This window comes from Cricetulus griseus (assembly GCF_003668045.3).
Source record: "Cricetulus griseus strain 17A/GY chromosome 1 unlocalized genomic scaffold, alternate assembly CriGri-PICRH-1.0 chr1_1, whole genome shotgun sequence".
In the NCBI taxonomy this organism is placed as follows: Eukaryota; Metazoa; Chordata; class Mammalia; order Rodentia; family Cricetidae; genus Cricetulus; species Cricetulus griseus.
The window spans coordinates 86,263,141-86,291,012 of NW_023276807.1; the positions used below are offsets into that span (position 1 = coordinate 86,263,141).

At 41.7% G+C, this 27,872-nt stretch overlaps 1 protein-coding gene across 1 annotated transcript; it reads right to left on the reverse strand.

Moving 5' to 3' along the window:
• Nucleotides 1-27,365, reverse strand: Rab1a (RAB1A, member RAS oncogene family). Its single transcript, XM_027388067.1, has 6 exons — nucleotides 27,134-27,365; nucleotides 10,822-10,894; nucleotides 8,360-8,455; nucleotides 2,930-3,025; nucleotides 1,163-1,294; nucleotides 1-818 (listed from the first exon to the last, which is right to left on the reverse strand). The coding sequence occupies exons 1-6, from the start codon at nucleotides 27,154-27,156 to the stop codon at nucleotides 621-623; spliced, it is 618 nt and encodes a 205-aa protein (XP_027243868.1). The 5' UTR covers nucleotides 27,157-27,365; the 3' UTR covers nucleotides 1-620.
• Nucleotides 27,366-27,872: the final 507 nt, after the last annotated feature.

A 27,872-nucleotide genomic window follows, 5' to 3' on the forward strand; every position in this document is an offset into this window, starting at 1 on the left:
TTTGATATTACTTCCAATAAGTACAATATTTATTAAACATATCTTCAGTTTTGTTACATAGTGTGCAACAAATTACAATATTCTGCAGCCACAAATTATATGCAGAGTATGAAGAAACTATTAATCAGATAGTGTAATCTTTCCATTTATAACTCTACAAGGAAGAACTAGCAAATCAGATCTTACATATAACGTCTCACTAAACTTTATGCATGGAAATTGACAGACACTGGTTGTGCTGTTTGATACAAAATGGCTGAACTTCATCTTCAGAAGACTAAACCCAACATCTAAACATGCCAATATAAACATCAAAACAAAATATATTCTAACCAACCACGGGAAACAATCTGGTATCAGGAAAGCAACAAGGATTACACACATTATTTTATAAACCAGCACACAAAGGTTTAAAACAGTTCTGAAAATGAAGTTAGCTGTCTTTGAGTCAAGGGAATAAAAAAAAAAGTCAGTATTGACCATTTACAATCTCTGACCTTGTGGAAACGGTAAGAATCTGTTGTAGTGCAGCTACATACAGTACAATTCAGGCAATTTTGTTTTTTCACTTGGGTTCAGATTGCGAATTCATTGCTGTGAGAAAAGGACGGAGGCAAATTTTAGCAGCAACCTCCACCTGACTGCTTGACTGGAGTGCTCTGGATTTTAACATTGGACTTCTCTGCACCACCAGCTGTTGCTCCAGGGCCCATTCGCTTTTTAATCTCGGCTGCCATCGTCATGAAAGACTGTTCTACATTCGTTGCATTCTTAGCACTGGTTTCCAAAAATGGAATTCCAAGGGAATCTGCAAATTCCTGAGAGAGTAATAAGGAACAATCAACACTGGAAAACCTTTCTAACTTGCTGTTAATGCTTTCTGAAATGGGAATGAAGGACTAAATTCACTGGCTTTTAAAAGTTTAGCCACTGTATGACTCCCGTCCCCATAATTAAAATTCAACTTGAAAATCAAACCTCGACAGGTGGTGGTGGCACATGCCCTTAATCCCAGCACTTGGGAGGCAGAGGCAGAAGGATCTCTGTGAGTTCGAAAACAGCCTGGTCTACAGAGTGAGTTCCAGGACAGCCAGGGCTGTTATACAGAGAAACCCTGTCCCAAAATTAATTAAGTAATTAGAAAATCAGACCTCATACATACCTTCGCTGTTGTGTAATCTACTACTTTCTTTGTGGTCAGGTCACATTTGTTCCCTACCAACAACTTGTTGACATTTTCACTGGCATAGCGATCTATCTCTTGCAGCCACTGTTTAACATTATTGAAGGACTCCTAAAGACAAGAATGATGATACAGTTTTGGATGCAACCAATGATCAACTGATAACAGCTCATTTTGTGGCAACTCTAGCTATAACTATAATGCAAGAAAAGAAATGAACTAATATATTACAATGACAATGTTCATCTAATGAATGATAAGGAGGACTGGCAGGCTTGAAGTGAAAATAGCTTATTTGGGAAGGGAAACAGTTTAATATTTAATGACAGGCAAACCAATTTTTTCTTTAAAGATTTTATTTATTATGTATACAGTCTTCTGCCTGCATGCAGATCTCATTCAAGGTGGCTGTGAGCCACCATGTGGTTGCTGGGAATTGAACTCAGGACCTCTGGAAGAACAGTCAGTGCTCTTAACCGCTGAGCCATCTCTCCAGCCCCCAGGCAAACCCAATTTTAAGTTGAAATTTAGATATTAACAAAACCTAGTTTCTGAAATTTAGTAGAATTCTGGTTTTTAAACTGAGTAGTGACACAGCTTTTATCCCAGAACTAGGGAGGCAGAGGCAGGTGGATCTCTGAGTTCTAGGCCTGCCCATTCTACAAAATCAGTTAGTTGCACGTCAGCCAGGACTACCTTAAGGGAGATCCTGTCTCAAAATAAACCAAACAAAAATTAACAACAAAAACTGGTCATGAATAACAGCAGTGTTACTACTATCAAAAAGATAACTGTTTGGCCCGAGGGTACAGTTCAGGGACTGACTACTTCCTGGCATGCAGAAATCTCTGAGCTTAAATGCCACTACAAGATAGTGAGTGGATGGGGAGGAGAAAACTAGTTTAAAAAAAAAAAAAAAAAAAAAAAAAACTTTTGGTGAGACCTTTTCCTTTTTCTTTTCTCAAAAATATTTTATGGTAGACTGGGAGTGATTGCACATGCTTTTGATCCCAGTGCTTAGAGGGCAGAGGCAGGCAGATCTCTGAGTTCTACAGAGTTCTAGGACTGCCAGGACTACTCAGAGAAACTCTGTCTCAAAACACAACAAAATAATGGTGATAGACTGGACGTTTAAAAGTAACATGTTCTGGGCTGAAGAGATGGCTCAGTGGTTAAGAGCACTGACTGCTCTTCTAGAGGACCGGGGTTCAATTCCCAGCACCCACATGGCAGCTCACAGCTGTCTGTAATTCCAGTTCCAGGGGACCCAACACCCATGGCAAAACACCAATGTATATAAAATAAAAATAAAATTTTAAAAAAGTAACATGTTCTGTCTGCTCTGGGTGTTGGCCTTTTTGAGATGTGATCTGCTGTGTTGTGCTGCCTAGACTGGTCTCAGTCTTCTGAGAGCCTATCTCAGCCTCCCAAGTAGCAAGAACCCAGGCACACGACATCATGTTAATGTAGCATTTTCTTTTCCTGCCCACATTCACCCATCTTTTGCTCCTAAATGTCTTCAGTTATTTCCAAATTGCCCATAAGTCACAAAGAGTTGATTTAACATTTGCTACAAGAAAAATGAGTGCTAATTTTTATTTTTTTTTTTAATTTCTCAAATGGTAAAAATAACTTTCAGATCAAAAGTATTCAAGGACATTCTGTCTACATAATAATTTCCAGGTCAATCAGAACTACACAGTGTGTCGAAAATCTACACACATACAATAGTCTCTAGGAACTCACCTGATCTGTCACATCATACACAACTATGATGCCATGGGCTCCTCTGTAGTAACTGGAGGTGATTGTTCGAAATCTTTCCTGGCCTGCTGTGTCCCACTATTAGAAAAGAATCAGGAAAGGCAAAACAATTTCATTACAACAGACTTGGGAAGTACAAGAGGAAACTGTAGATTATTAGGATCAGACACAACAGATCCTAATTCAATGCTTACATTATTAAACTGCACTGCAAGTATCAAATATGTTAAAATCCAGAAGCAAAGACATTGCCTACAATTTGGCTGGTGGTACTGACACCAAATTCTAAATTCTTTTATGCTAGGCAGTTGGCAAAAATAAGAATCCAGAGTCCACAGCGTACTCCTTCCTGGCTGCAGCCATTCATCCCAAATCAGGTTGTTCTGCCATGCCCTAGTGGGAAAAGGAGGTGTACTTCACCAAGTGAAAGTACTTCACCTCAATGAGCACGGTATTGACAGAACCAACGCTGGCTTTGTTCCTTTCTTTCTGGCTAAAACTAGACTGAGACTCAAAAGACTATGAATATGAAGATCTACGATTCCAACCTGACTCTTATCAATGTGCCCCTCTTGCTCCATGGTATAATAACTAATTTTAATGAAGATCTGGCCATCACCACTAAACATAAAAAGTGAAAGGAAAAGACTTACAACACCTGGAAGTAACAAACAAAGCCCAGCAAGTTGAAATACAATGGCTTAAAAGCACAATTTGTATTTAAAATTTTAAAACAATTCACAGAAGACTCACTCACTCACTCACACATGCATGCACACATGTGCACCTTTTCTTTTTTTGTGTGTGTATGATACATGCATGTGGAGATCTGAGGCTGAAGTAAAGTCTTCCTGGATTACTACTTGCCTTATTCATTGAGGCAAGACCTCTCAGTTGAACCCAGAGCTCACTGATATGACTCATAAAGCTTCAGTGATCCAGCGTCTTTGCCTTCCATGGACTGGAATTAGAGGTGGGCCCCACGCCTACATGCATTTTGATGGGTGAATTCTGATCCTCACATTTATAAGTACTTTATCTTCTGAACCATCTCCGGAGCTCATATGTACCCTTTACACACATCCCCAAAATTAAAAACACGCTAGCCACAATCTTAATACATACACTGCTAGGTAATGTGGTTACTGCAACAGCAAATGTGAACTCATGCTTTGTTTTTGTGTTCTTCAGTGAATTAACAATAAGCAACAATTCCTGAAGTCCAAGGGAGAAATTTTATTTTATGTTTATGTGTATGAGTGTTTTGCCTGCACATATGCCTGTGCTACACGCATGCCTGCTGGCCATAGAGATAAGAAGGTGGCACTGGATCTCATGGGGCTGAAACTACAGAGAGCTGTGTGAGGCATGGGAGTTGGGAACTGAGCCCCCATCTGCACTGAGCCATCTCCCGAAACCCAAAGGGAGAAAAATTTTAAGAAATTAATTCCAAAGTTTATCTCATACCCTGTATGATATTTTATTTTAGGAATCCCATTTTAGAAAATGCACCTTAAAATGCAGAAGTAACCCAAATTCAAAAGGTTCTAAAAAACAACTCCAAAAAAGATCAACTGAGCAGAAAGAAGGGTATGATCACATTAATCTGAAGGGCAGATGCCATTGGAAAGGAATTAATCTGATCCACACAGCTTCAAAATGCAGAGGAATTCCAGAGAAGGGACACTGACTCCAGCTCAGTATAAAGAATGGCTAGAGCCACTGTAAATGGAAGCAGCTACTTTTGAAATTGGTGAGTTCCCCAAATATGTTTACATAACAGCATCAGATATGGAAAGAAAATTCCTATTGAAAATGAAGGCCAACCCAGAGCAATTTGCAAGATCCTTTCCAGACAAAGGAAGTGACAAAATTAAAATGTTTCAAATATCTAAATCCTGTAAAGAATAATCATCACCTATGCAACTGGTACCCAGGCTGCAGGCTTGAGTGGGTCTTTTCACAACAGTGTTTACTTCTTGCCTGCATAGGACATATCACAGAACCCACTGACACCAAGGTTATAAAGGGAAACACACACAGCAAAGAGCCATGTGATCCTCAAAACCACCTCATAAGCTAGTAAACCAGGCAACAGTGCTGGGGCTGAGCAACCCTGTTATTCTTCTAAGTGAACATCAAAAGGCTCAATTTTCTTATAGGTATATTTCTGTTCTTGTTTAGATAATTGTTTAAACATTTAAAAATATAATATATAATTGAATACAGATTATAGTCACCTATAATAGCCAAAACTTATAGTTATGTTAGATTTTCTAGATATACAAAGCTATATTTCAAATGGAAGATAGTCTTCAAACCTTTCAAAGACCTTCAGAATATGGCATTTAAAATGGTTTAGGGTTTTTCAAGACAGTGAAACACAATTGTTCCTGGCAACACCAATTACATCAGAGAGGAAGATGAGCATTGAAGAAACTCGATACGGAGTTGCTTTCAATATGGGGCCACTAGCCATTTGTGCAAGAAACTAATCTTGCCTGGACTGTTTGACTGTATGCTATATAAACTGGACATGCAGGACCCACAGGAAAGTGACTGCTGAACTTGCCAAAACAAGATGGGATAGTCCTTCAGGGTTCCTGTTTCAAGGAAGAGTCTGCCAGACATTCTGCAGGACACAGAGAAAAATGACTGATAAACTGCCAATACATGTGAACAGTTTAAAATTTCCTGTTTCACTGAGAAGTCTGCCAGACACTCTAGGCCTATGGGCTGAAGATGGATGACCCATTACAGAGGAACTTTGGGTGACTGTCCAGGCAGTGAGATGACTATCAATTCTATAGTTCATATATTATCCTTCTGGGGTCTTTGAGGAGTTGAAGACAGACAGTTATAGTTATGCTTTTACTTAGTTATGATAAAAGAGAAGTTATACATAAAACTTTAGACTCACAAAGATAGGATAGATGATGGAGTATTTTCTTTAAATTTTGCTAGATGTTAGTTATTGTTAACTATATTTCTTACTTGATAACTGTTTTGTTATATATAATTTTACTATGTTAAAGTTAAAAACCTTTCTTTTTATTTGGACAGAAAAGTGGAGATGATAAGGGATGTTTTTTATTGGTTGATGAATAAAACACTGATTGGCCAGTGACCAGACAGAAGTATAGGCGGGGCTAGGAGATGAAGAGAATGCTGGGGAGAGACAGAGAGAGGCCACAAGGAGATGGCATGTAGCTATGGGGAAGATAGGATGCATTGGACGTTCTCAGGCAAGGCCATGTAGAAATAAACAGATTAATAGTTATGGGTGCCAGGCGGTGGTAGCCCACCCCTTTAATCCCAGCACTCGGGAGGCAGAGGCAGGCGGGGCTCTGTGAGTTCAAGACCAGCCTGGTCTACAAGAGCTAGTTCCAGGACAGCCTCCAAAGCCACAGAAAAACCCTGTCTGGAAAAACCAAAATGTTAAGAAGCCTGAGCCACCGGCCAAACATTTTTGTTGTTGTTGTTGCTTTTTTTCCAAGGCAGGGTTCCTCTATGGCTTTGGAGGCTGTCCTGGAACTAGCTCTTGTAGACTAGACTGGCCTCGAACTCAGAGATCCGCCTGCCTCTGCCTCCCGAGTGCTGGGATTAAAGGCGTGCGCCACGAACGCCCAGCTGGGGCCAAACATTTTATAATTATTAAATATTTATTTGGGGCTAAACAGGATCAGGCAGAAAAGAAACTCCATCTACAATCTGTCTACAACCTGTAACCCCAGCACTTGGGAGGCAGAGGCAGGTGGATCTCTGAGTTCACAGCCAAGGCCAGCCTGGTCTATAGAACGAGTTCCAGAACAGCCAGGGATACATAGAAAAATCCTGCCTCAAAAAAGAAAGAAAAAAAAGGAAGAAAGAAGAGAAAAAGAAAAAAAAATACCAGAATCAAAATAGTAATTTTGACTCAAAATTCAGGACTTTAGCTCAGAGCAACATCCAATTCCATGAAAAAAGCAATGACTAGTCTTTAGTGTTATTTCATTCTAAGCCTCCTCTACAACATACTGATTTTTAAAAACTAAAATCCAACTCAAAAAAAAAAAAACTATTTACTTACTTTCTCTTTCCCCTTTTCTCTCTCCTCTCTCTCTCCTCTCTCTCTCTCTCTCTTGCGCGCGCGCGCGTGCGTGCGTGCGTGCGTGCGTGTGTGTGTGTGTGTGTGTGTGTGTGTCACTCACACTGAGGACACCCTTGTCATGGCACATGCATGGAGGTCAGAGAACAACTTGCAAGAGTTAGTTCTCTCCTACCACCTGGAGGGTCCTGGAGATCAAATTTAGGTCATCAGGCCTGAGTGACATTAAGCACCTTTACCTGCTGGGCTATCTTGCTGACTCCATGATGACTTTTTTTTTTTTTAAGATCACATAAAGCTGGGCGTTGGTGGCACATGTTGGGAGGCAGAGACAATGTGTTCAAGGCCAGCCTGGTCTACAAAGGGTCCAGGACAGGTTCCAAAGCTATAGGAAAACCCTGTCTTGAAAAACCAAAACGAAAACCAAACCAAACAAACAAACAAACAAAAAACCCACAGACAAGCTGACAGTACCCAGACCCATAATAAAGAGATAAACATTTAATTTGAGGTGGGGGTAAAGGATGGATAAGGTAGTTAAGATAACACAAGACACATGTCAAAGATGGAGAGTGATTATTACTTGGTTCTGCCAGTAACTTTAGACAAATCAATTCTTTCCAATAAAATTCTGTTTCTACAGAGTTGAAATAAATGGTCTTAAAGGAAAAATACCCAGAGAACTAAGTAAATAGTTGTCTTTATTTAATGTATGTGTAAAGAGCCTATCCTAGGTTCCTTCTAACAAATCATATCACTTAGCATAGTAAAAGGCAGACAAGATGCCAAGTAAATAGCCATTGTGATGCAAGGAATCTCAAAACTTCCGACTTCCACGGGAGAAACCAGGTCCAAGGCTGACTATGATTATCTCTGCTTTATAAGTAGAGGACCTGGGATGTAGCTCCATGTAAATAGTACAGACTTAGCATATGGGAGACCTTGGGTTCAATCCTCAATATAGGTGGCAAACAAGATGAAGGAGGAGGGGGCTATGAGAGGTGGCTCAGAGGTTAAGAGCACTGGCTGCTCTTCCAGAGTACCCAGGTTCAATTCCCAGAACCCACATGGCAACTCATAAATAACTGTCTGTAAATCCAGTTCTAGGGGATCTGACACCCTCACAGACAAACATGCAGGCAAAACACCAAAGCACATAAAATAAAAATAACTTTAAAGAAAGAAGAAGGCAGGCATTTCAGAGAAAAGTGAATCTAGGAAATGCCTTCTGGCCTAAAAAACTATCATCATACTCTTAAACTTCACACTCAACTTTGTTAGCATACTAAATATATATATAAATGCACTGTGCATTGACTACTTACTATCTGAAGCTTGATTGTCTTCCCGTCTAACTCTATAGTTCGGATCTTGAAATCCACACCAATCGTGCTGATGTAGCTTTCCGTGTACGTGTCATCCTGAGGTGGAGAGTTAATGACGTCAACAGAGTGTTTCAAGTTTACTTGCATTATAGTCAAAGTTTATAAACCAAGGTTTTAATATCTGACTCCATCTTGCTTTGTGTTCTAAAGCAAAAAAGTTTCTTTTTTCTTGAGCTATTATTCAAGTGTCCTTTATTTTTTGTATACATCTCTTCGTAAATTCTTTACATATGTCAGGAAGATTGTGTAACTGTCAGAGCTCCCCTATCCAGATATGTGAGTTTCCTAATTGCCAATCTATAAAACTCCTGCTCCTCGAACACCCAATCCATTACCACCAAACAATGCTCACTTCATTTTCCTCTTAGGGATGTATTCCAAAGTCTGTTTTACACCCTGGTTGAATCCCTCTTTCAGTGTGGATCACAGTGGGGTTTTTTGTTGTTGTTGTTGTTTTTTTTTTTGGTTTTTCAAGACAGGGTTTCTTTGTAGCTTTGGAGGCTGTCCTGGAACTAGCTCTTGTAGACCAGGCTGGTCTTGAACTCACAGAGATCCGCCTGCCTCTGCCTCCCCACCACCGCCTGCCACACAGTGGTTTTTAGTAAACATAGAAGGCCATACAACTATCACCACTACTTAATTCCAGAATGTTTCATTACCCCAAAGGAACTTGCAGTTGCTACTTCCTTTTCTCCTTCAGATCATGGCAACCATCAATCTAGTTACTCTCCCTGGAGCTTTTCATATGGGAATGTTTCATAGACATAAAGTCATTACAAGTGGCCTCTCTCACTTATGTTTTCAATGCTCATCCACAATGGAGCATGTATGAGCACTTAATTCTTTTCTTTTAGACAGGGTCTTGCGTTGTGGCTCAGGCTGGCCTCAAACATGAGCCTCAAACATGTGGAAGGCAGGGATTATAGGCAGGCCCTTACTCAGATCAATACTTTTTTAAAAAATTACTTTATTAGGTTGGGCATGGCAGCACACACCTTTAATCCTAGCCCTCGGCAGGTGGATCTCTGTGAGTTCCAGGCCAGCCTGGTCTACAGAGAGAGTTCCAGGACAGGCTCCAAAGCCACAGAGAAAAACCCTGTCTCAAAAAAAAAAAAAAAAAAAAAAAAAAAAAAAAAAAAAACACAACAACAAAAAAGGGATGGACTCATGAGAGCTCTTAAGATGGCTCAGAGAATAAAAGTGCCTGTCACCAAGCCTAATGACTTGAGTCCACCTCTGGGATCCACATGGTAAAAGGAGGGAAACAAGTCAAGCACTTTGTCCTCTGCCCTATCTGCTGTTGTGCTTCAGTGCACGCCCACCGCATGTATCCAAGCACACAGAAACAAGCAACTGTTTTAAAAGAAGCTTTCATGAAAAAACACAGGAATGGAGACTAACCCCCTCTGAACTGCAAAGCCACACCTGGGAAGTCCTCTGCCAAAAAGGTGGACCTCGGATAAGTTGAGGAGAATCTAAGAGCAGCACTGACAAAATCAACTTTCTGTAGCATAAACTGCTAGCCCAAGTGACTTGTGAAATGAGGAATTAACATGTAAAGATCTTTCTCAAATTTCAATTAATTTAAAGAAAAAAAAATCAAAAAAAAAAAAAAAACAAAAAACTAGAGAACTAGGTTACCACAGCTGTAGAGCTTGGTCTGAGTTACAGAATGAACATGTGACCATCAGCACATATGACACCACACACTTTGTGACTGGTGATGTTTCTCTATTCTATTAAAATGTGGCTTGAGGCTTTCTTTTGATGTCACTGTCAGTAAGGCCAAGTAACTCACATTACCTCTCCACCTCTATCAGAATCCATCAGAATTCTACAAACATTAAACACTAACTTTATCATCCCACTTCATTGCTTCACTGAATTTCTTTTTTTTCTTTTATTACTTTTTTCTTATTTTTTGGACTGACTGACTTCAAGCCCAGAGTGATCCCCTCTTTCACAAGTATGCACTACCATACCCAGCCTTCTCATGATTTTCTTTTACAAACAACATTTATTTAACAGTCCAAGAAACCACTGGGGGTGGGGCTTAGGAGCCCATAAATGCATAAATTCTGAAAGAGTTAACTCATTCTACATAAAATTGTTTGATTTTCTAAAAAAATATATTTATTTATTTATTTATTATGCATGCAGTGTTCTGTTTGCATGTGTCCCTGCATGATAGAAGAGCTCACCAGATCTCATTACAGATGGTTGTGAGCCACCATCCAGTTGCTAGGAATTGAACTCAGGTCCTCTGGAAAAGTAGCCAGTGCTCTTAACCACTGAACCATCTCTCCAGTCCAATTGTTTGATTTTTGTCTAACTAGAAAACACACTGAACTAACTGTAAGTGCATCATTGAAAAAAAAAAAAGTATTTTGATTTTAACTTACTGCAAACCTGAGGAGGAGGCAAGACTTTCCAACCCCAGAATCGCCAATCAGAAGTAACTTGAATAAATAATCACTGCAAAAAGAGAAGGAAAATCACATTAGTAAAAAGCATGTTGTTCTGTTAAGTTCTACAAGAAACAGCTAACAGCAAACAGCATGTTATGAAGACTACAGCTGCTGAAAAGGCGTGGCTTAGAAGAGCCAAAACTAGATCCAGCAGCAGCCCTTGGATGCATAGTGGTACATGTGAATTACCCACTCAAGTAAGGCAGGCTGTGCCAACCAAGAGCTCTCGAGCGTGAACTTCCTCTTCTGAGGAAAGAGTGACAGCAAATGTGATTCCTATACTGAGGGCTGAGGAGACTTACACTAATTAAATCCTAGTTCTCTACCCTATGAGACTAGAGAAGGTTATGTTCCAGCCAGTGAAATTAGCCTCTCCTGGCTTAGTGGCCCATGCCTGTAATCTCAGCAAGCTCTTGAGAGGTAGAGGCAAGAAAATCTTGAGTTTAAGGCAAGACTCAGCTACATGATAGGGCCAGCCTGGAATATATGAGACCCTCTCTCAACAACAGCAAAAGCCTCTCCTTCAGATTCAAAGACCAAATTATTCACTGTGCAGAGCAATCCTCCAGGGAAATAATTTCTATGATTTTTCCCCTAGAATCTAGGCCTAATGTCCCCTCTTTTTATTTTAAATTATTATTATTATTATTATTATTATTATTATTATTATTATTATTATTATTATTATTTTGGTTTTTCCAGACAGGGTTTCTCTGTGGCTTTGGAGGCTGTCCTGGAACTAGCTCTTGTAGACCAGGCTGGTCTGGAACTCACAGAGATCCATCCGCCGCCTCTGCCTCCTGAGTGCTGGGATTAAAGGTGTGTGCCACCACCGCCCGGCCACGTCCCCTCTTTCTATAAAACAAAAAAGCATTGTGGGCTGGAAAGATGGCTCAAAGGTGAAAAGCACTGGCTTCTCAGGCAGAGGACCCAGGTTTGATTCCCAACATTCCCAAGAGGCTCACAACCATCTGTACTCCATTTGGTCCCAGGAGATCTGTGCCCTCTGCTGGCCTCTCAGGGCATTGCATCACATGGTACACATCCGGCATCTGAAAGTGTTGCTGGATCTCTGTCCCTCTTTCAAATGTGGTCACATTGAATAAATGTCTCCCTTTGTGTTTATGCTATTAATTTGGCTCTTTTAACTGGCTTACCAAAGATGAATGGCTGAACCTGGCTTGTTGGATCTACCCAGGGCAGATTCTGACTCTGATTCCAGCAACACCACTCCTAGGACAAACTCAAAACCCATCACTAAAAGATGTCTTCAACGGCCTGAAGACAACAGATCTGACCACTGTCTCCTAAAGGACTCTCTCAGTCCTGAATATTCTGACTACTTTCATAATCTAAGCACTGTCAGAAAGAGACCTCCCATCAAGACTTTTACATATATTTCTAGAAGGTACAACTGATTTTTAGCTTAGTAATTTAATTTCAAAAGCAAATATCTACTAATCTATTAAAATTTAAAAATTTTTTATAGAAGGTATAATTTCAATATAAGCAAGACATACAACTTTTAGAAATAATTATCTTCATGACTATTCATAATTTGTTACCTATCTCTATTTGCAGTTGTATGTATTACTTAAACACTCTTTTTGTTTTAACAAATTAGCACTGAATACTTACTCCTAAATGTATCTGAACAAAAGAATTAAAAGATAAATCCAGACAGGCAGTGGTGGTGCACGTCTTTAATCGCAGCACTCGGGAAGCAGAGGCAGGCAGATCTCTATGAGTTCCAGCCAACCTGGTCTACAGAGTGAGCTCTAGGACAGCTAGGGCTACACAGAGAAACCCTGTCTGGAAAAGCCAATAAATAAATAATGAAATAATGAAATAAATAGAATTCCAAACTGCTAGTCAGCATTAGAAGAGTCACAAAATGAAACAGTTTTTTAAACAAATAAATAGGGACTTCGGGCATTATAGTTCAGTTGGCAGAGCACATGTCTAGCACACATATTACCCTGTGTTCAACCCCCAGCACTGCATACACAGTTGCACACGCCTATAATCCCTGCACTTGGGAAGTGGAGGCAAGATTTGAAAAAAAAAAAAAAAAAAAAAAAAAAAGTCAAAAACCCAGGGCTGGAGATGGCTCAGTGGTTAAGAGCACGAGTTGCTGCTACAGAGGACCTACAGTGAGGTTCCCAGCACCCACAAGGCAGCTCACAACTGTCTGTAACTCCAGTTCCAGGGGATCTGACATTCTCACATAAGCATACATATAGGCAAAACCCCAATGCACATAAAATAAAAATAAATTATTTTTAAAAGAAATTAAAAGTCAACTTTTAAAGAAATTTAACATATTCTAAATGTTATTTTTGAGCATGGAGTTTCAAGCAATTCAAAGTCATTACAGAAGCCAGGGTTGGTGGTACACCCTATAATCTTGCTATCTGAAGGCTGAGGTAGCAAGACTGTCATCAATTTAAGGCCAGCTTGAGTTACCTCGGAGACTGCTGTCTCAAGACAACAAAACAAAAAACAATCAGCCAACCAACCAAAACTGGAGGTAATATTAAAGAGCCCAGCTCCTGTGCAATCAGCTTTACTAACAAAACAGTGGCAATGAGTAAGAAAATTTATAATTATCCTTACTCTGGTTTAAAAGGGGGAAAGGGGAAAGGGGAAAAAGAAGAAACAAAAAAACTCAAGAGTCAAGGTAAGTCTCTTTTAAAGGCAAAGCCAGAAAATTTGAGCCACAAAGTATATATAACCACATTTTGGATTTATAACTCAAATAATAAATATAAAAGTTGTTCCATTCTGGTATAGATGGTTAGGTAAATTAGAGAAATAATTCTTCATTATAGTATTTCCATGTACATACAGAAGAAAAACAGAAAATGTGTAGATCACCAAGTGAGGAAAAACTGCAGATGAAGTTAAAATTCGAACTTAAAGAGAAAAATAAGCTCTCTGTGTGGCTTCAAGTTATATTTCCCAAGTATTTATTGCACTGGTAGGTTTTGTTGTTGTTTAGGAGGAACTTATATGAAACAGAGTCTCATGTAGCCCAGGCTGGTCTCTCACTCACTATGTAGCAAAAGGCTGCCAAGTGTTAGGTTACAGCCATGCACCAGACCTGGCATTACATTGGTGGTTTTAAAATACCCAGTAATTGTTTTAAGTCCATCTTCCCCTGAGAGTTGGAGCTTAAACTTCCATCTTGCCCTTGAGTATTGGCTGAACATTAAGAATCTGGTGGTTAGTGTCTAATAAGGTAGAGGAGGAAGGAAAAGGCAACTTCAGAAAGACACTAGTGTTAAAAGGCACTAGTAATTCTCACACCACCAGAATGGCCAGTTACAGATCCAGCAACAACCAAGGAGGTGGTGGTACACACCTTTGATCCCAGCACCTGACAGAGGCAGGAAGGTCTCTGAGTTTGAGGTCAGCCTGGTCTATTGATGGAGTACCAGGAAAGGCTCCAAAGCCACACAGAGAAACCAGTAATAACATCACCAGAATAGGAGGCTGGATAAATGGCTCAGTGGTTAAGAGTATTTAGGCTACTCTTCCAGAGGTCCGGAGTTCAATTCCCAGCAACCACATGGTGGCTCATACCTATCTGTAATGAGATTTGGTGTTCTCTTCTGGCCTGCAGGCATATATGCAGGCAGAACATTGTTTACATAATAAATAAATCTTTAAAAAGCAAACGAACCAAAAAAACCAAACAACAAACAAGCATCACCAGAATGATGAGTAAAATGTCATATTGGCATTACATGCCTTCTGATACAAAGCAATGAATAGACCAATGGCTTCTGTGGTATCTGTGACATTTTTCCCAATCTTCTATCACCCTAACCTAATGATGTACACATGTACTTCTAGCACTTAGCACTTGAGAGGCAGAGACAAAGATCAGTGTGTTAAAGGCAACCTGATCTACAAAATTAGCTCCAGATCAGCAAGGGCTACACAATAAGACCCTGTCTCAAAAAAAAAAAAAAAAAAAAAAAAAAAAAAAAAAGGAGGGGGCTGGAGGGTGGAGCAGCAGTTAAGAGCACTGACTGCTCTTTTGGAGGACTGAGATGCTCTCTCTAGCACCCATGGCACAGCTCAAAACATCTGTAACTTGACTTCCTCTAGAGGATCCAACACTCTCTGTTGGCCTGTGCTGACATCAGGAACACACATGGTGCACAAACATACATGAAGGCAAAAAATACATACACATAAAATAAAAATAAAACTTTAGAGAAGAAAAGTAAAGTATCAGACAAATGTAGAGAACAGTCTAAGCACACTTCAAAGATATCCAATTCAGGGTTGAGGATAGCTCAGCAGACAAAATGCTTGCCTAGCACACATGAAGCCCTGGGTTTAATACCAGTACCACATAAAGCCAGCCTAAAGGCACATGCCCATACTGTAATCCTAGCCTGCAGAAGGTGGAGAATAGAGGACCATAAATTCAAAGTCACACCCAGCTCCACAGTGAGCTTGAGGCCAGCCCTAGATACAAGAGACCACTTTGGGGGCTAGAGAGATGCTCAGGGATTTGAGTTTGGATCTCAGCTCATATCAAGTGGTTCAAGGCCAGGCAGTGGTAGTGCACACCTTTAATCCTAGCACTCAGGAGGCAGAGGCAGGTATGATCTCTGTGAGTTCAAGGCCAGCCTGGTCTACAGATCAAGTTCCAGGACAGGTAGGATCACACAGAGAGATCTGTCTCAAAAAAACAAAAAACGAAGCAAAAAAAAAGCCAAAGTCTAAACCAAAAAAAAAAAAAAAAAAAGGTTTAACAAAAACTAACGAGGAAGAAATCAGCAAAATGTAAGAGATCAGTCCTTTTTTAAAAAAGGCACCCAGGACAGTCAAAACTACACATAAAAATAATAATAAAGCATCATTTCAGGAGAGATGGCTCAGAAATTTTTTGTTTTGTTTTTTTTTGTTGTTGTTTTGCAAGACAGGGTTTCTCTGTGGCTTTGGAGGCTGTTCTGTAATTAGCTCTGTAGACCAGGCTGGTCTCCAACTCACCGAGATTCCTCTGCCTCTGTCTCCCGAGTGCTGGGACTAAAGCTGTGCGCCACCACCGCCCGGTGGCTCCAGAATTAAAAAGCACTAGTTGTTTCTTCCAAAGGACCATCTACATGACAGCTCACACCATCTGTAATTCTAGTTCCAAGAGATCTGATGCCCTCCTCTGGCCTCCGCAGGCCCAGATGCACATACATACATACACCCAAGCAAAACACCCACACACATAAAAATGTTTTGTTTTTCATAAAAATGTTTTTTAAAAAAAGAACTAAATCCTAATTGTGTATAGTAGCACACAATTATAATCCAGCATCCAGGAAGCTAAGGCAGGAGAATCAAGCATTTAAGGCTATCTGAGGGGAGGACAGAGAGGGAGGGAAGGGGAATAGCTGGAGTTCCAGGTGGTGGGTTGTAAATTGCCATATGGGTGCTAGGAACTGAAAAAGTCCTCTGTAAGAGCAGCAAGCACTCTTAACTTCTGAGCCACCAGAGGGGAAAGAAAAAAAAAAGCCAAGGATGGGGCTATTGCTTAAGGGTACATTGCCTAACACACTGGAGTCAACCCTGAGTATGCCAGAAAACAGTGACTTAAGCTTGATGGCTCAGTCAGTAAAGTGCTTGCTGTGCAAACATGGGAAGCTGAGTTCAGGGATTCCCAGCACCTCACATAAAAAGCTGGGCACAAAACAAAACCAACCCAATGGTATTTTTGTAGATTTTGTCTCAAAGTGCTTTGTTTGGGCATTTTCTGTCTTATTGGTCTTTTGTTTCTATGTTTTGGTTTCCTACAGGGAAGGGGGGGCAGAAAGAATGGGAACAGGGGGTTTCTTGGGGTTTTTTGTTTGCTTTTTAAAGAGAAAGAGAGAAAGGACATGGAGTTGGGTAGGTGGAAAGGCAGGAAGACCTGAGAGTTGGGAGGAGGGAAAATTAGTAATCAGAATGTATTTTATGAATTTTTTTTTCAATTTTAAAAAACAGAAATAGCCAGGTGGTGGTGGCATATACCTTTAGTTCCAGCACTTGGGAGGCAGAGGCAGGCCTGGTCTCCTGGAGTGAATTCCAGGATAGCCAGGGCTACACACAGATAAACCCCATCTTAAAAAAAACAAGAAACAAAGCAAACAAATAAAAAGCTGGGCACAGCACAAGAATTTTGTAATCTCAGCACTGGGGAGACAGACAAGAGGATTCTGGCGCTTCTTGCCAGCCAATCTAACCAAATCATTCTTTTCTTTACAAGAAACTCTACGAATACAAATTTGACACTAGGTCTGTGAAACTGAAACTGGGTTTTAACATAGCATTTCCTACATGAATGTACTATGGTCACACATTGCCCTCTCTTGTCCTATTCCCAACCATCACCCATCTCTTTCCTCTTCAAGAGATTCCCCTTCTACCTGCATGAGAGGACAGGGTGAGATAAGCCCCTCCCTAATCCATGGCAGGACATCCATGGGCTCATCTTGTGAAGGCCTTGTGCAAGTGCACACAGCTGCTCTGAGCTCAAGACTCTAACAGCTTTCTTCACTGGCTTCTCATTCTCAGAAAGATGTTCACAACTTCTAAAGCCCCAACAATAAATATCCAAGAATAGGCAAAAAAGAGAAAAACAGAATAGATGTACTTAATTTCAATATTTGGGAAACTTTTAAAGACCAACCCAATAAAGTACTTAAAATAGGAGTCAAAGGCCACTAAGACTTAACAATATATATAATAGTTTGTTGCTGCTACTATTGTTGTCATAAAGAAGAGTGTTTCTAAATTTTAAGAATTAGAACTGAAACTTTTGATTCTCCTGCCTCAGCCTTCTGAGTTGGGAGAATAACAGGCATGGACCACCATACAAACCTCATTAACACTTCTTGTTAAGAACTCACTGTGTAGGTGAGACTAGCCTCAACTCCCAAACTTGCTGTGCCTTCTCTAAGAAGAGTACAGGAACATGTTATTATTCCCTGCTCAACACACCCACTTTCCTGTTTCTAAGTCTCTCCACTGGAGCCTGGAGGCAGACCTTTAATCTCAAATCACTTAGAAAGTTGAAACAGGATGACCACAAGTTCAAGGCATACCCAGATTCTGAGGGAGTTCAAGGCCAGCCTCAACTCCCCTTTTAATCCTGTGTCAAAATAAAAAATAAAAGGAACTACAGATAAAGCTCAGTGGTATAGAGTATATGCCTAGCATGAAAAATAACCTAGATATACCCCCAGTACAAAAAGTGTGTGAGTGTGTGTGTGTGTGTGTGTAGTGTGTGTATGCGCACACACATTCATGCAAAATAAAAGCCTCTCCATGAATATAGAATTATATCATCCAGTCATTCCATTCGTATTCCAGTAATCTCAAACAGGTATACAAAAAAAAGTAGCGAGGATTCATAGCAATATAGTTCTAATTATCAAAAAGTAAAAATGTCAACTATTTTATCAGATGATGATGATCAGATAAAGTGGATTTTTATTAAGGGTGTGGTTCCTGGCAAACATACTCTCTCAAGAGGGTCCCATATTCCTAATTGGCCTCTACTAATTAAAAAAATTGTATGCTAAGTTGGGTAGGTAGAGATACTGGGGTATATCTAGGAGGAGCTGAGAAAGGTGTGTGAGTATGATTAAAACATACTGCATGAAATTCTCAAAGAATTAATAAAATATTCTTAGGGAAGAAAAAAAAAAACTCGCCATGAATGTTTAAGTTAGCCAAATGTTATCTGGCTTAAATTTAAAACTTAAATTTTAAATTTTGAGGGGGATGCACCTGGAAGTCATAAATTCAATCCCAGGTGGCACAAAAAATCAGTAACCACATATAGAAAGTGGTAACATACCTGGGAGGTCAAAATACAAGTCCTGGCCCAGCCACATGGCTTACCAGGTAAAGCACTGGCTTCATAAGCCTAAGGACCTGAGTTTGATCCCTGGAACCCATGGAAAAGTGCAAAGAGAAAACAGTTGCCCTCGACCTCCATACATGTGCTTGCATGTGTGCCCACAAACATGAATAATCTCTCTCTCACACACACACCCCATACAAACACAATAATTCTTTTTTTTTAAAGAGATAGCCAGCAAGATGGCTCAGCACTAAACCCTTGCTGCCAAACCTGAAGAGTTGAGTTCAATGCCCAGGAACAAGGTGAAAAACACTGACCCCTCCCTGTGACCTCTCTGAGCTCCACATGTGCATGGTGGTATGCAGGTGTATACCCATATACACTTACACATTTAATTTAATAAAAATTAAATTTAAAAAGTGAATAAAAATCAGAAGTCCTTACTCTAAACACCCTGTGCAAGCCATTTAACTCTTCCCCGTGTGTTGGCTTTAACCAAGACCTTCCATGCTGGGAGTGAGGCCCTGAGTTCAACCCCCAGCAGCCAAACAAACGTAAACAAAACTAGGATCCTTTCTTCATAGGATTACTAGAAAGATTAAAGGAATTATAAATGTCTGTGCATTAATTTTAGGGCAGGTGGTACAAATCTGAATTATCCATTATTGATCTCATCCCAAGATCAGCACCAAAGTTCTAAAGTGTGTTCCTCAATGTTCTAGTTCTCTCCAGTTAATAATCTGTAAAAGCCAAGTCAGGGCCATGTAGGCAGTTGGGTTGTTTCTCCTGGGTGAGGGGCTGGGAGAGACTTAGCAACTAAATGCTAACTGCCTTCCAGAGATCAGGAATTTAGTTCCCAGAACTCAAGCCAAGAGCCTTTCAAATCCCTGTAACTCCAGCTCCAGGGGATCCAACACCCTCTATAGACCTCTATGCACTCCCTGTACACATGAGATACAGGTACACAATGTATGTGAGATCATGTATCAAAAACAAGAAAAAATAGCTGCCCTAAGTAAAAAAAAATAATAATAATAATATAATTATATTCAGAGTAGAAATGACAGGTAATAATTTTACTTAAGAACTACAGTTATGCTGGGTGTTGGTGGCGCATGCCTTTAATCCCAGCACTCGGGAGGCAGAGGCAGGTGGATCTCTGTGAGTTTGAGGCCAGCCTGGTCTCCAGAGTGAGTGCCAGGACAGGCTCCAAAGCTGCACAGAGAAACCCTGTCTAAAAAAAGACAAAAAAAAAAAAAAAAAAAAAAAGAACTACAGTCATATACAAGAAACTCAATCAGAAGTTACATCTATCACTGTTCTTGAAAAGATTCAATTATGGACTTCACCATTTCATTAAAAAAAACTCACTAATCTGAGGCAATAAGAAGGCTCAGCAGGTAAAAGGGCAAAAACTTGAAAATATAAGTTAAAAGTCAAAACCCACATAAAAATGGAAGAAAAGTTCACATACACAATAACAAGTTAAAACACCACGAACAAGTTTCCTTGCCTACTTCAGCATTGTATCTCTGACATGTTTAAGTCAGCAAACAACACAGCCTACATGTTCTCTGGCTCCTCTGGACCTCAGAGTTTGCTTTGTTGCCATTATTGTTTTGCTTGTTATCAGTCCCTCACTTCCAAATTAACAGAATCTAGGCTGGTTGCAAAGGAAAAATAAGATTTTTAAGTTTTCTTCCTTCAATTCTATTCTAACAGGCTGGAGAGACAGACCAGCCAGTTAACAACACTGGTGCAGAATGTTCCAGAAGATCCAGGTTCAGTTACCGTTAACTACAGTTCCAGAGAACTCAGATCCCTCTCTTCTGGCTTCCTCTGGCACCAGGCATGCACCAGGTACACAGACATACATGAAGGCAAAACACTCATAAACATAAAACACCAATTTTAAAAATTTTAGTCACATCCTAGCTATCAAAGGAGCAATTTCAGCCTCAACTTCTACAGCAAACAGAAATAAGTTGACCACTCCCTTCTCAAAAGGGAGAGGGGGCAATCTGCCAGTATCTCTTACAAAAACTAGAAAGTAAAAATTCAGACAGAGAGTAATAAAAAGCTATGTCAAACCTAAAGTAGCTCATGTAATGGCACAAGGTGTTTGTTAAGTCCCCTCTCCCTTCCTCCCTTCTACCCTTTCTCTGAGACAAGTCTGTAGGCCAGGCTGCCTGGAGCCAAGACTGGCCTTAACTCCTGGTGCTCCTGCTTCCACTTCCTGGGTACTGGGATTTGCAAGCCTAATCATTTTGCGGTGATTCTACACAGCTACCTTCTACCTGACAATTACAGGTTTGATTCTCTAGACACTTAAAAATAATATTCTACACATTAAGAAACTAATTCTTTTTCTTCCTCCAATTTTTCTAAGTGGTTAGAGTATAGAGTGACAGAGGACTTCCACCTGGCACGTGCCAAGTCCTGGATTTGATTACCAGCAACACACGCACCAAAAATTCTAATGGCAAACTAGATGAAAGCCAAGAATGATATTAAAAATATACTGTCAGACAACTGATTAACTCCATTTTAGTTTTAAACACTTCAGCTGGGGGAGGGAGCACTTACTTTAAACAGCTCTGACCATTAGAGAAAAGCAAAGCATGAAAGACTGCTAACATGTTCAGAGATTCTAGAGTCTGTTTTAACGAGAAGGAGGGAGGGAGGGAAAGAAGAACATTACTGAACTGCTCTGCAGAAGCCAGGAAAGATGCTGCTCATTTGTAATCTGAGCATCTAGGAAATGGAAGCTGGAAGATCAAGAATTCAATCACCCCATCTACACAGTGAGGTTTGGTTTGCTTTAGCTTTTTGAAACAAAGCCTTATGTAGCCCAGGCTGGTCTGGAATTCACTATGTAGCCCAGGGTGGCCTTAAACCTCTGGCAGTCCTACCTCCACCTCCCAAGTGCTGGGATTACATGCATGAGCCACCATGCTTTGCTATTTCTTCACTTTAATAACTAAACAAGCTGATGACTTCAGTTCAATCCCTGGGACCCACATGGTAAAAGGAAAGAACTTACTCTCACAGGCTGCCCTCCACAAACCACATACTATCACACACACACACACACACACACACTCTCTCTCTCTCTCTCTCTCTCTCTCTCTCTCTCTCTCTCTCTCTCTCTCACACACACACACACACACACACACACACACACGTTTCTCTCTCTCTCTCTCTCCCTCTCACACACACACATCCATGTGTTCTCTGACACACACACACACATGCACACGCATACAATATAATTTATTAAAAATTTTTAAAGGTTGGTGGTTTATTGCTAAAGTGCTTACCTGACAATCATGGGAACCAGAGTTAGATCCCAAGAATCCACCTAAAAGCAAAAATCAAAACAAAACAACCAAAAAGCCAACAAAAACAAAATTGGTGTCCTGTTCCATACTTGTAATCTCAGCACCATGGAAGTAGAGCTAGAAAGATCCCTGGGGTAGCTGGCCAGCAACTTAGCTGTTTCTGTGAACCCCAGGTCCCAGTAAGAAGCCCTGTCTCAAAAAGAATAAATAGGGACTCGAGAGGAGGCTCGGTGGGTAGTTAAGAGCACGGACAGCCCTCAACCATCTGTAATGCAGAGAGACTCTTCTGACTTTTGAGATCACTGCATGCAACATGAACATGGTGCACAGGCACAATACAGGCAAACACACACATCAAATCAAGCTAAAAATAAAAACAAATAAAAAGGTGGACAGCTCCCAAGGAATGAAACCCGAGGTTGACCTTTGGCCACCAAACTCATGCACACACATGTGCACGTAGACCCAATACTCACACATGTAACACCTTCACGCACTCAAGAAGTTCAAGGCTAGTGATAGAGCTCAGCTGGTAGCAAGCTATGGGTTCAATCCCCAGCACCTCACATCTTTGCACTCAGCAGGCAGAGACAGAAGCACGGAAAGCTGAAGGTCATCCTTGGTTATAATGTGAACTTGAGGCCAGCTTGGGATCTTTGAGACCCTGTCTCAAAATAAAAAAGCTAATAGGTTATGACAACTATTTCTTGTATGGGGATAATGTTAATTGTGTGTGTCTGTGTGTGGGGGGATACACACACACACACACACACACACACACACACACACACACACACACACACACACACACACACACACACACACACGGTCCCTATGTAGCCCTAGATAGCCTGGAATTCACTAATGTAGGCCAAGGCGGTCTAGAACCTTCAGTGACCCTCCTGCCTCTACCTCAAGTGCTCAGAGTACAGGCCCCTCCATATCACTACTGTTTAGTATTTTCAATCAGTGTATTGGAATAATCACTGCCTGCTTCACTACCTAGCTCTGAATCAAATCTTGGCCATAACTCAGTACTTACAGCCAAAACTAAAGACAGTTTGGTCTTCAGGTAGGAGAGAACTGATTCCTGCAGGTTGCTCTGACCTCCATATGTACACTGTAGCATTCATGTGCCCCTCTCCATACACAAAATAAATGCAACAAAGTCAAATCTTTCTTCAGATCTCCAGAATAAAGGAAGCTTTGACCCTTTCCATCTAGGATTTCTATGTCAGGATTACACTTTCAGTGGTTTATGTCATTACCCTTAATTTCTGTCTTAAAGATAACAGGTTTTTGTTTCTCCCAAATCAGCCTAATAACTGATTTTTATGTAGATCATAAACACACACACAGAGCAATGAAAGACAGAGTATAACTTAATCATTATTGGTATATTGGTTACACTTGTGATATTCACTAACAAAATATCTCTCATCTTAAAATTTCGTAAATCCTTTCCCCAAACTCCTGAACTAGTTTATTATACAATCTAGAATGCAAATATAGGCCAGATATTGGCATACTTGAGACCTCAAAAGAATGAATGAATAAATAATTGTCCATGCAGGGCCATGGTAACTCGAATCTGTAACGTCAGCACTTGGGAGGCAGAAACAGGAAGACTGGGACAAATACAAGGCCAGCCTCACCTACACAGTGTGTTTCAGGATAGCCAGGATTACATCACAGTGAAATCTTGTCTTAAAACTAAGAAAAAGGATTTAAAAAATTATTTTCCTTGCCATTTACTAGTCATTCCTCTTCTCCCTCTTGAAGTCTTCCCTAGCTCTCTTCTGTGCTAATAATTCTTTCTCTTTTTTATAATATTTACTTAGATTCTTGGGAGAGGGTGACACATAGAGACCAGAGAATATGCAGGTCCCAGGGATGGAACTCATCATCAAGGTAGCAGCTGAGCTATCTATCTCACTGGTGCACTGGTCATTTTCTTATATGTCTCTTCTATAGTAGTATTCCAAAAGAGCCAACAACAACAAATGACACTCCCCTGAAATCGTACTTCTCTGATCCATGCAGCTGTGTGTGTGTGTGTGTGTGTGTGTGTGTGTGTGTGTGTGTGTGTGTGTGTGTGTGTCTTGTGTATTATATCACAGGCTCTTGAGGTTAAGGCTTACATCCCTAAGTCCCAGCATAACTAAAATGCTTACTTAAAAATGATTTACAACACCTGCAATGTGCTTTGGTTAGCTGTCCAAATTTTTTACATACTTAGCCACACTACTACCTTAATACGTAGTAAAAATGACCTTTTTATACTACTTTACAAAAGGAGAAACAAATTAAAAGTCTGAATAACATCAAATTTTTGTCATCTAGTTCATCTTCAAGATCTTCTTACAGTATTAAAAAAATATAAGTAACACAGGCTGAAGAGACTGATTAGTTAAGAACATGTACTGTTTCTAGCAGAAAACTGGAGTTCAATTCCCAGCACCACATCAGAGGCTCACAACTTTTTGTAACTCCAACTCCAAGGAATGGCTCTACCCCAGTGGTTCCCAATCTAGGGGTCGAGACCCTACCATTTATAACAGTAGTACAGTTATGAAGAGACAACAAAAATAATTTTATGGCTGGGGGCCACCACAAGATGAAGAATTGTATTAAAGGGTCATAGCATTAGGAAGGTTAAGAACCACTGCTCTAACCTCAAACACACACATACAAATAAATAATATTTAAATATATGTAACAAAGCCGGACGTTGGTGGTGCACACCTTAATCCCAGCACTCTGGAAGCAGAGTCAGGCAGATCTCTGTGAGTTCGAGGCCAGCCTGGTCTACAGAAGGAGTGCCAGGATAGGCTCCAAAGCTACACAGAGAATGTTGTGGAATTTGGGGAGGCCCGTAGAGGGCCCTACCCTCTATGGGGAGTGGAGGGAGGAGGGGGCTGGGGGAGAAGTTGGGGGGGGAGAAGGGACTGACATGTGAAATTATAATTTTGTAAAAAGAAAAAATTGCCGAGCGTTGGTGGTGCACGCCTTTAATCCCAGCACTCGGGAGGCAGAGACAGGCGGATCTCTGTGAGTTGGAGGCCAGCCTGGTCTCCAGAGCCAGTGCCAGGATCGGCTCCAAAGCTACACAGAGAAACCCTGTCTCGAAAAACGAAAAACCAAATACATACATACATACATACATACATACATACATACAAAACAAATATAGGAAACTCCTCAAATAGTACAGGTTTACAAACCTCCCTAGTCTAGTAAATCCATGGGGGGGGTTGTTGTTTTGGTTTTGGTTTTTTGGTTTTTCGAGACAAGGTTTCTCTGTAGCTTTAGAGGCTGTCCTGGAACTCACTCTGTAGGCCAGGCTGGTCTCAAACTAACAGAGATCCACCTGCCTCTGCCTCCAGAGTGCTCGCCGCCTACGCCACCGTCCAACACCAGGCTGATTAAATCCAAGTTCTTTACGGATGCCAGGAAAACTAACTAGGAACCCAATTCAACTTTGCTCTACTAAACCAATTTTGTCCTGCAGAGTCGGTGACTTGGGGAAGGGGCTGCCAACACAGCAAGTATGAACTGTTCCCAACTTCTTAAAGAAGTACAAAAGTCTGGACCAGTAAGATGGCTCTATGATTAGACTGCTCGTCTGAGTTCAGTCTTCAGAAACCACAAAGGAAGATGGAACCAACTCTTAAAATTTGTTCCCTGACCTTTTTCACGCAAGTACTGTGGCACCTGTGCACCTGCAATCACATGCATTACACACACACAATAAAATTAATGTAAAATTCTACCAAGATACTATGACTTCTGCTTAGCACAAATGAAAAAGAACATCTCAGCATAAAACCACAGTCTTACAAAACTTGGAACTTAGAATGCATTTTGCAAGAGCCATGTGACACACACATGATGACAAGTCAGCTAAACTGATGGATAGACCTTTCATGGGGAAACACTTAGCGGTAATTGATCAAGCAACAAATTCAGCTTTAAGGCTATGCTGGCTTCTCTTATCAAAAAAAAAAAAAAAAAATCCACTCCCTTAAAGATTTCTGACACTAAAGAGAACAAAAATGCCATCTCTTCAAGTTAACTTTCATATATAAAAGTATAGGAGGATTTTAGGTGCAGTTCAAAAGAGCCCAACAATGTCTACTCAAGAAAAGAGATCACCAGTTCCCATGAAAGGTGCCAGGTGTGTCACATCTGCTATAGTGACTTCTTGAGTAAGCAAGAAAAAGGAATGCATTAACTTTTCATGACACGTCATGGAACCTCATTCCCTATCTACAGGCTTTCAACTAGGTAATCTAAAACCTACAGCTCTATCAAAGCTCTTTTCCAATTTGTGAGCAAACTCGTACTTTAAGTTGGCGGTGCCAGGAAGACATTTTTAATTTTAGTTGTTGTTATTGTTGACCTACTGAAAACAAAAGGTGACTTGGAGACTTAGGTGTCCTCTAAAACAAAAATTTCACAAATGCCCAGGATTGTAGAAGGACCATGGCTCACACTCTTTAAAGAACTCCTCAGGAGACAAGCCCAAAAGGAAACTAAACATTGTAAATACCTTCTCACCATCTCCTCAACCCACGCAGTCCCGAGAAACATCCATATTACCTGAAACCCGCCGGGGAGAGAGCTGTAACAAGCTGAGGATTTACAAGGAAAGCTGGTTTCCTCGCTGCCGAGGCTGACAGCTCCGCAGAGCCGGCGCAGGGTCTGACAGTGCCCTCTAGCAGAGCTCTCCCACCTACCTCCCTTAAAAACAAGTCCTCCTCCAGCCGTCACTGCCTCCCAGAGACGCGCCCCTCCTGGCCGCTGTCCGAGGCCGATTCCCCAACGCCCGGCCGCGGCACACAGCTCCCCGCCGGCTCCCCGGCCCCTGCCCCGGAGGCCCGACCCCTCCCCGCCGCGGCCCTCGGCCGTCAGACAATGGGGCCCTGGGGCCGCTCCGCCTCGCTCGCCCGGCCGACCTTCCCGCTGCCGCGCAGCGAGCCTCCCGGTGGCCTTCACCCCCCGGCCGGACGCCCTCACCCCCAGCCCGCCCCGGCTCTCCTGCACTCACTATTCGGGATTCATGCTGGACATGTCACTGCAGCTGCCGCCGCCGCCACCGCCCTTGCTGACGCAGCCGCCGCCCCGACTCTCCGCGCCACGGGTAATGGAAGGGAAGGAATGAGCTAAGCTGTTCCGGTAGAGCAAACGTCGACCCCACTCCGACCCTTAGAACACAATCAGCAGCCGCCGCCACTCAGTGATCGCTTCCACCCAAAATGGCCGCCGGCGAACCAGGAACTAGGGAAGCCTAGGCCAAGGGGCCTGTCGCGGCCCAGAGGGCGGCCGCGTCGCGCGGCACGCCGGGAAATAGAGTCGTGAGCGCACCGCACGCTGGCCAGCCTGACGGGGCCGAGGACAGCTTGCACTCAGCTTCCCACCAGGCCCCGCGCCCCGCACGCGTGCGCACCTGCGAGCTTGTCGTCCGCCCCGTCCCGATTCCCTCACCCCACACCCCGCCCTTCCTGCTCCCCTCCCCTCTGGCTTGCTGGCTAGGACTTCGCTCGGACTCCCCCTAGCGGATTGGCTAAGGCCGAGCGGGCTGTGTTGATGTCATCAGTGAGACGTGGCAGCTGGGCGAGTCGGCGCCCCACGGGAAGGGGAGGGGAAGGAACCCGGCGGAGGGCGGTGCCGCATCCGAGGGGGTGGGGGCTCCTGGGGACTCCAGGACAGAGTGAGGAGGGGCCATTGGGGCTGGAAGGGAGGTATGAGGACCACCTCCCTGCTCTGGCGCGACCCTGGGGGCCATC

Bases quoted from the DNA above. Each gene is read 5' to 3' on its own strand.
- Rab1a (XM_027388067.1), bottom strand. From the start codon at position 27,156: ATGTCCAGCATGAATCCCGAATA. The intron at 1,295-2,929 runs GTGAGTTCCTAG...TCTTGTCTTTAG, and splicing joins TGTATGATGTGACAGATCAG to GAGTCCTTCAATAATGTTAA. The intron at 819-1,162 runs GTATGTATGAGG...TTACTCTCTCAG, and splicing joins TAGATTACACAACAGCGAAG to GAATTTGCAGATTCCCTTGG.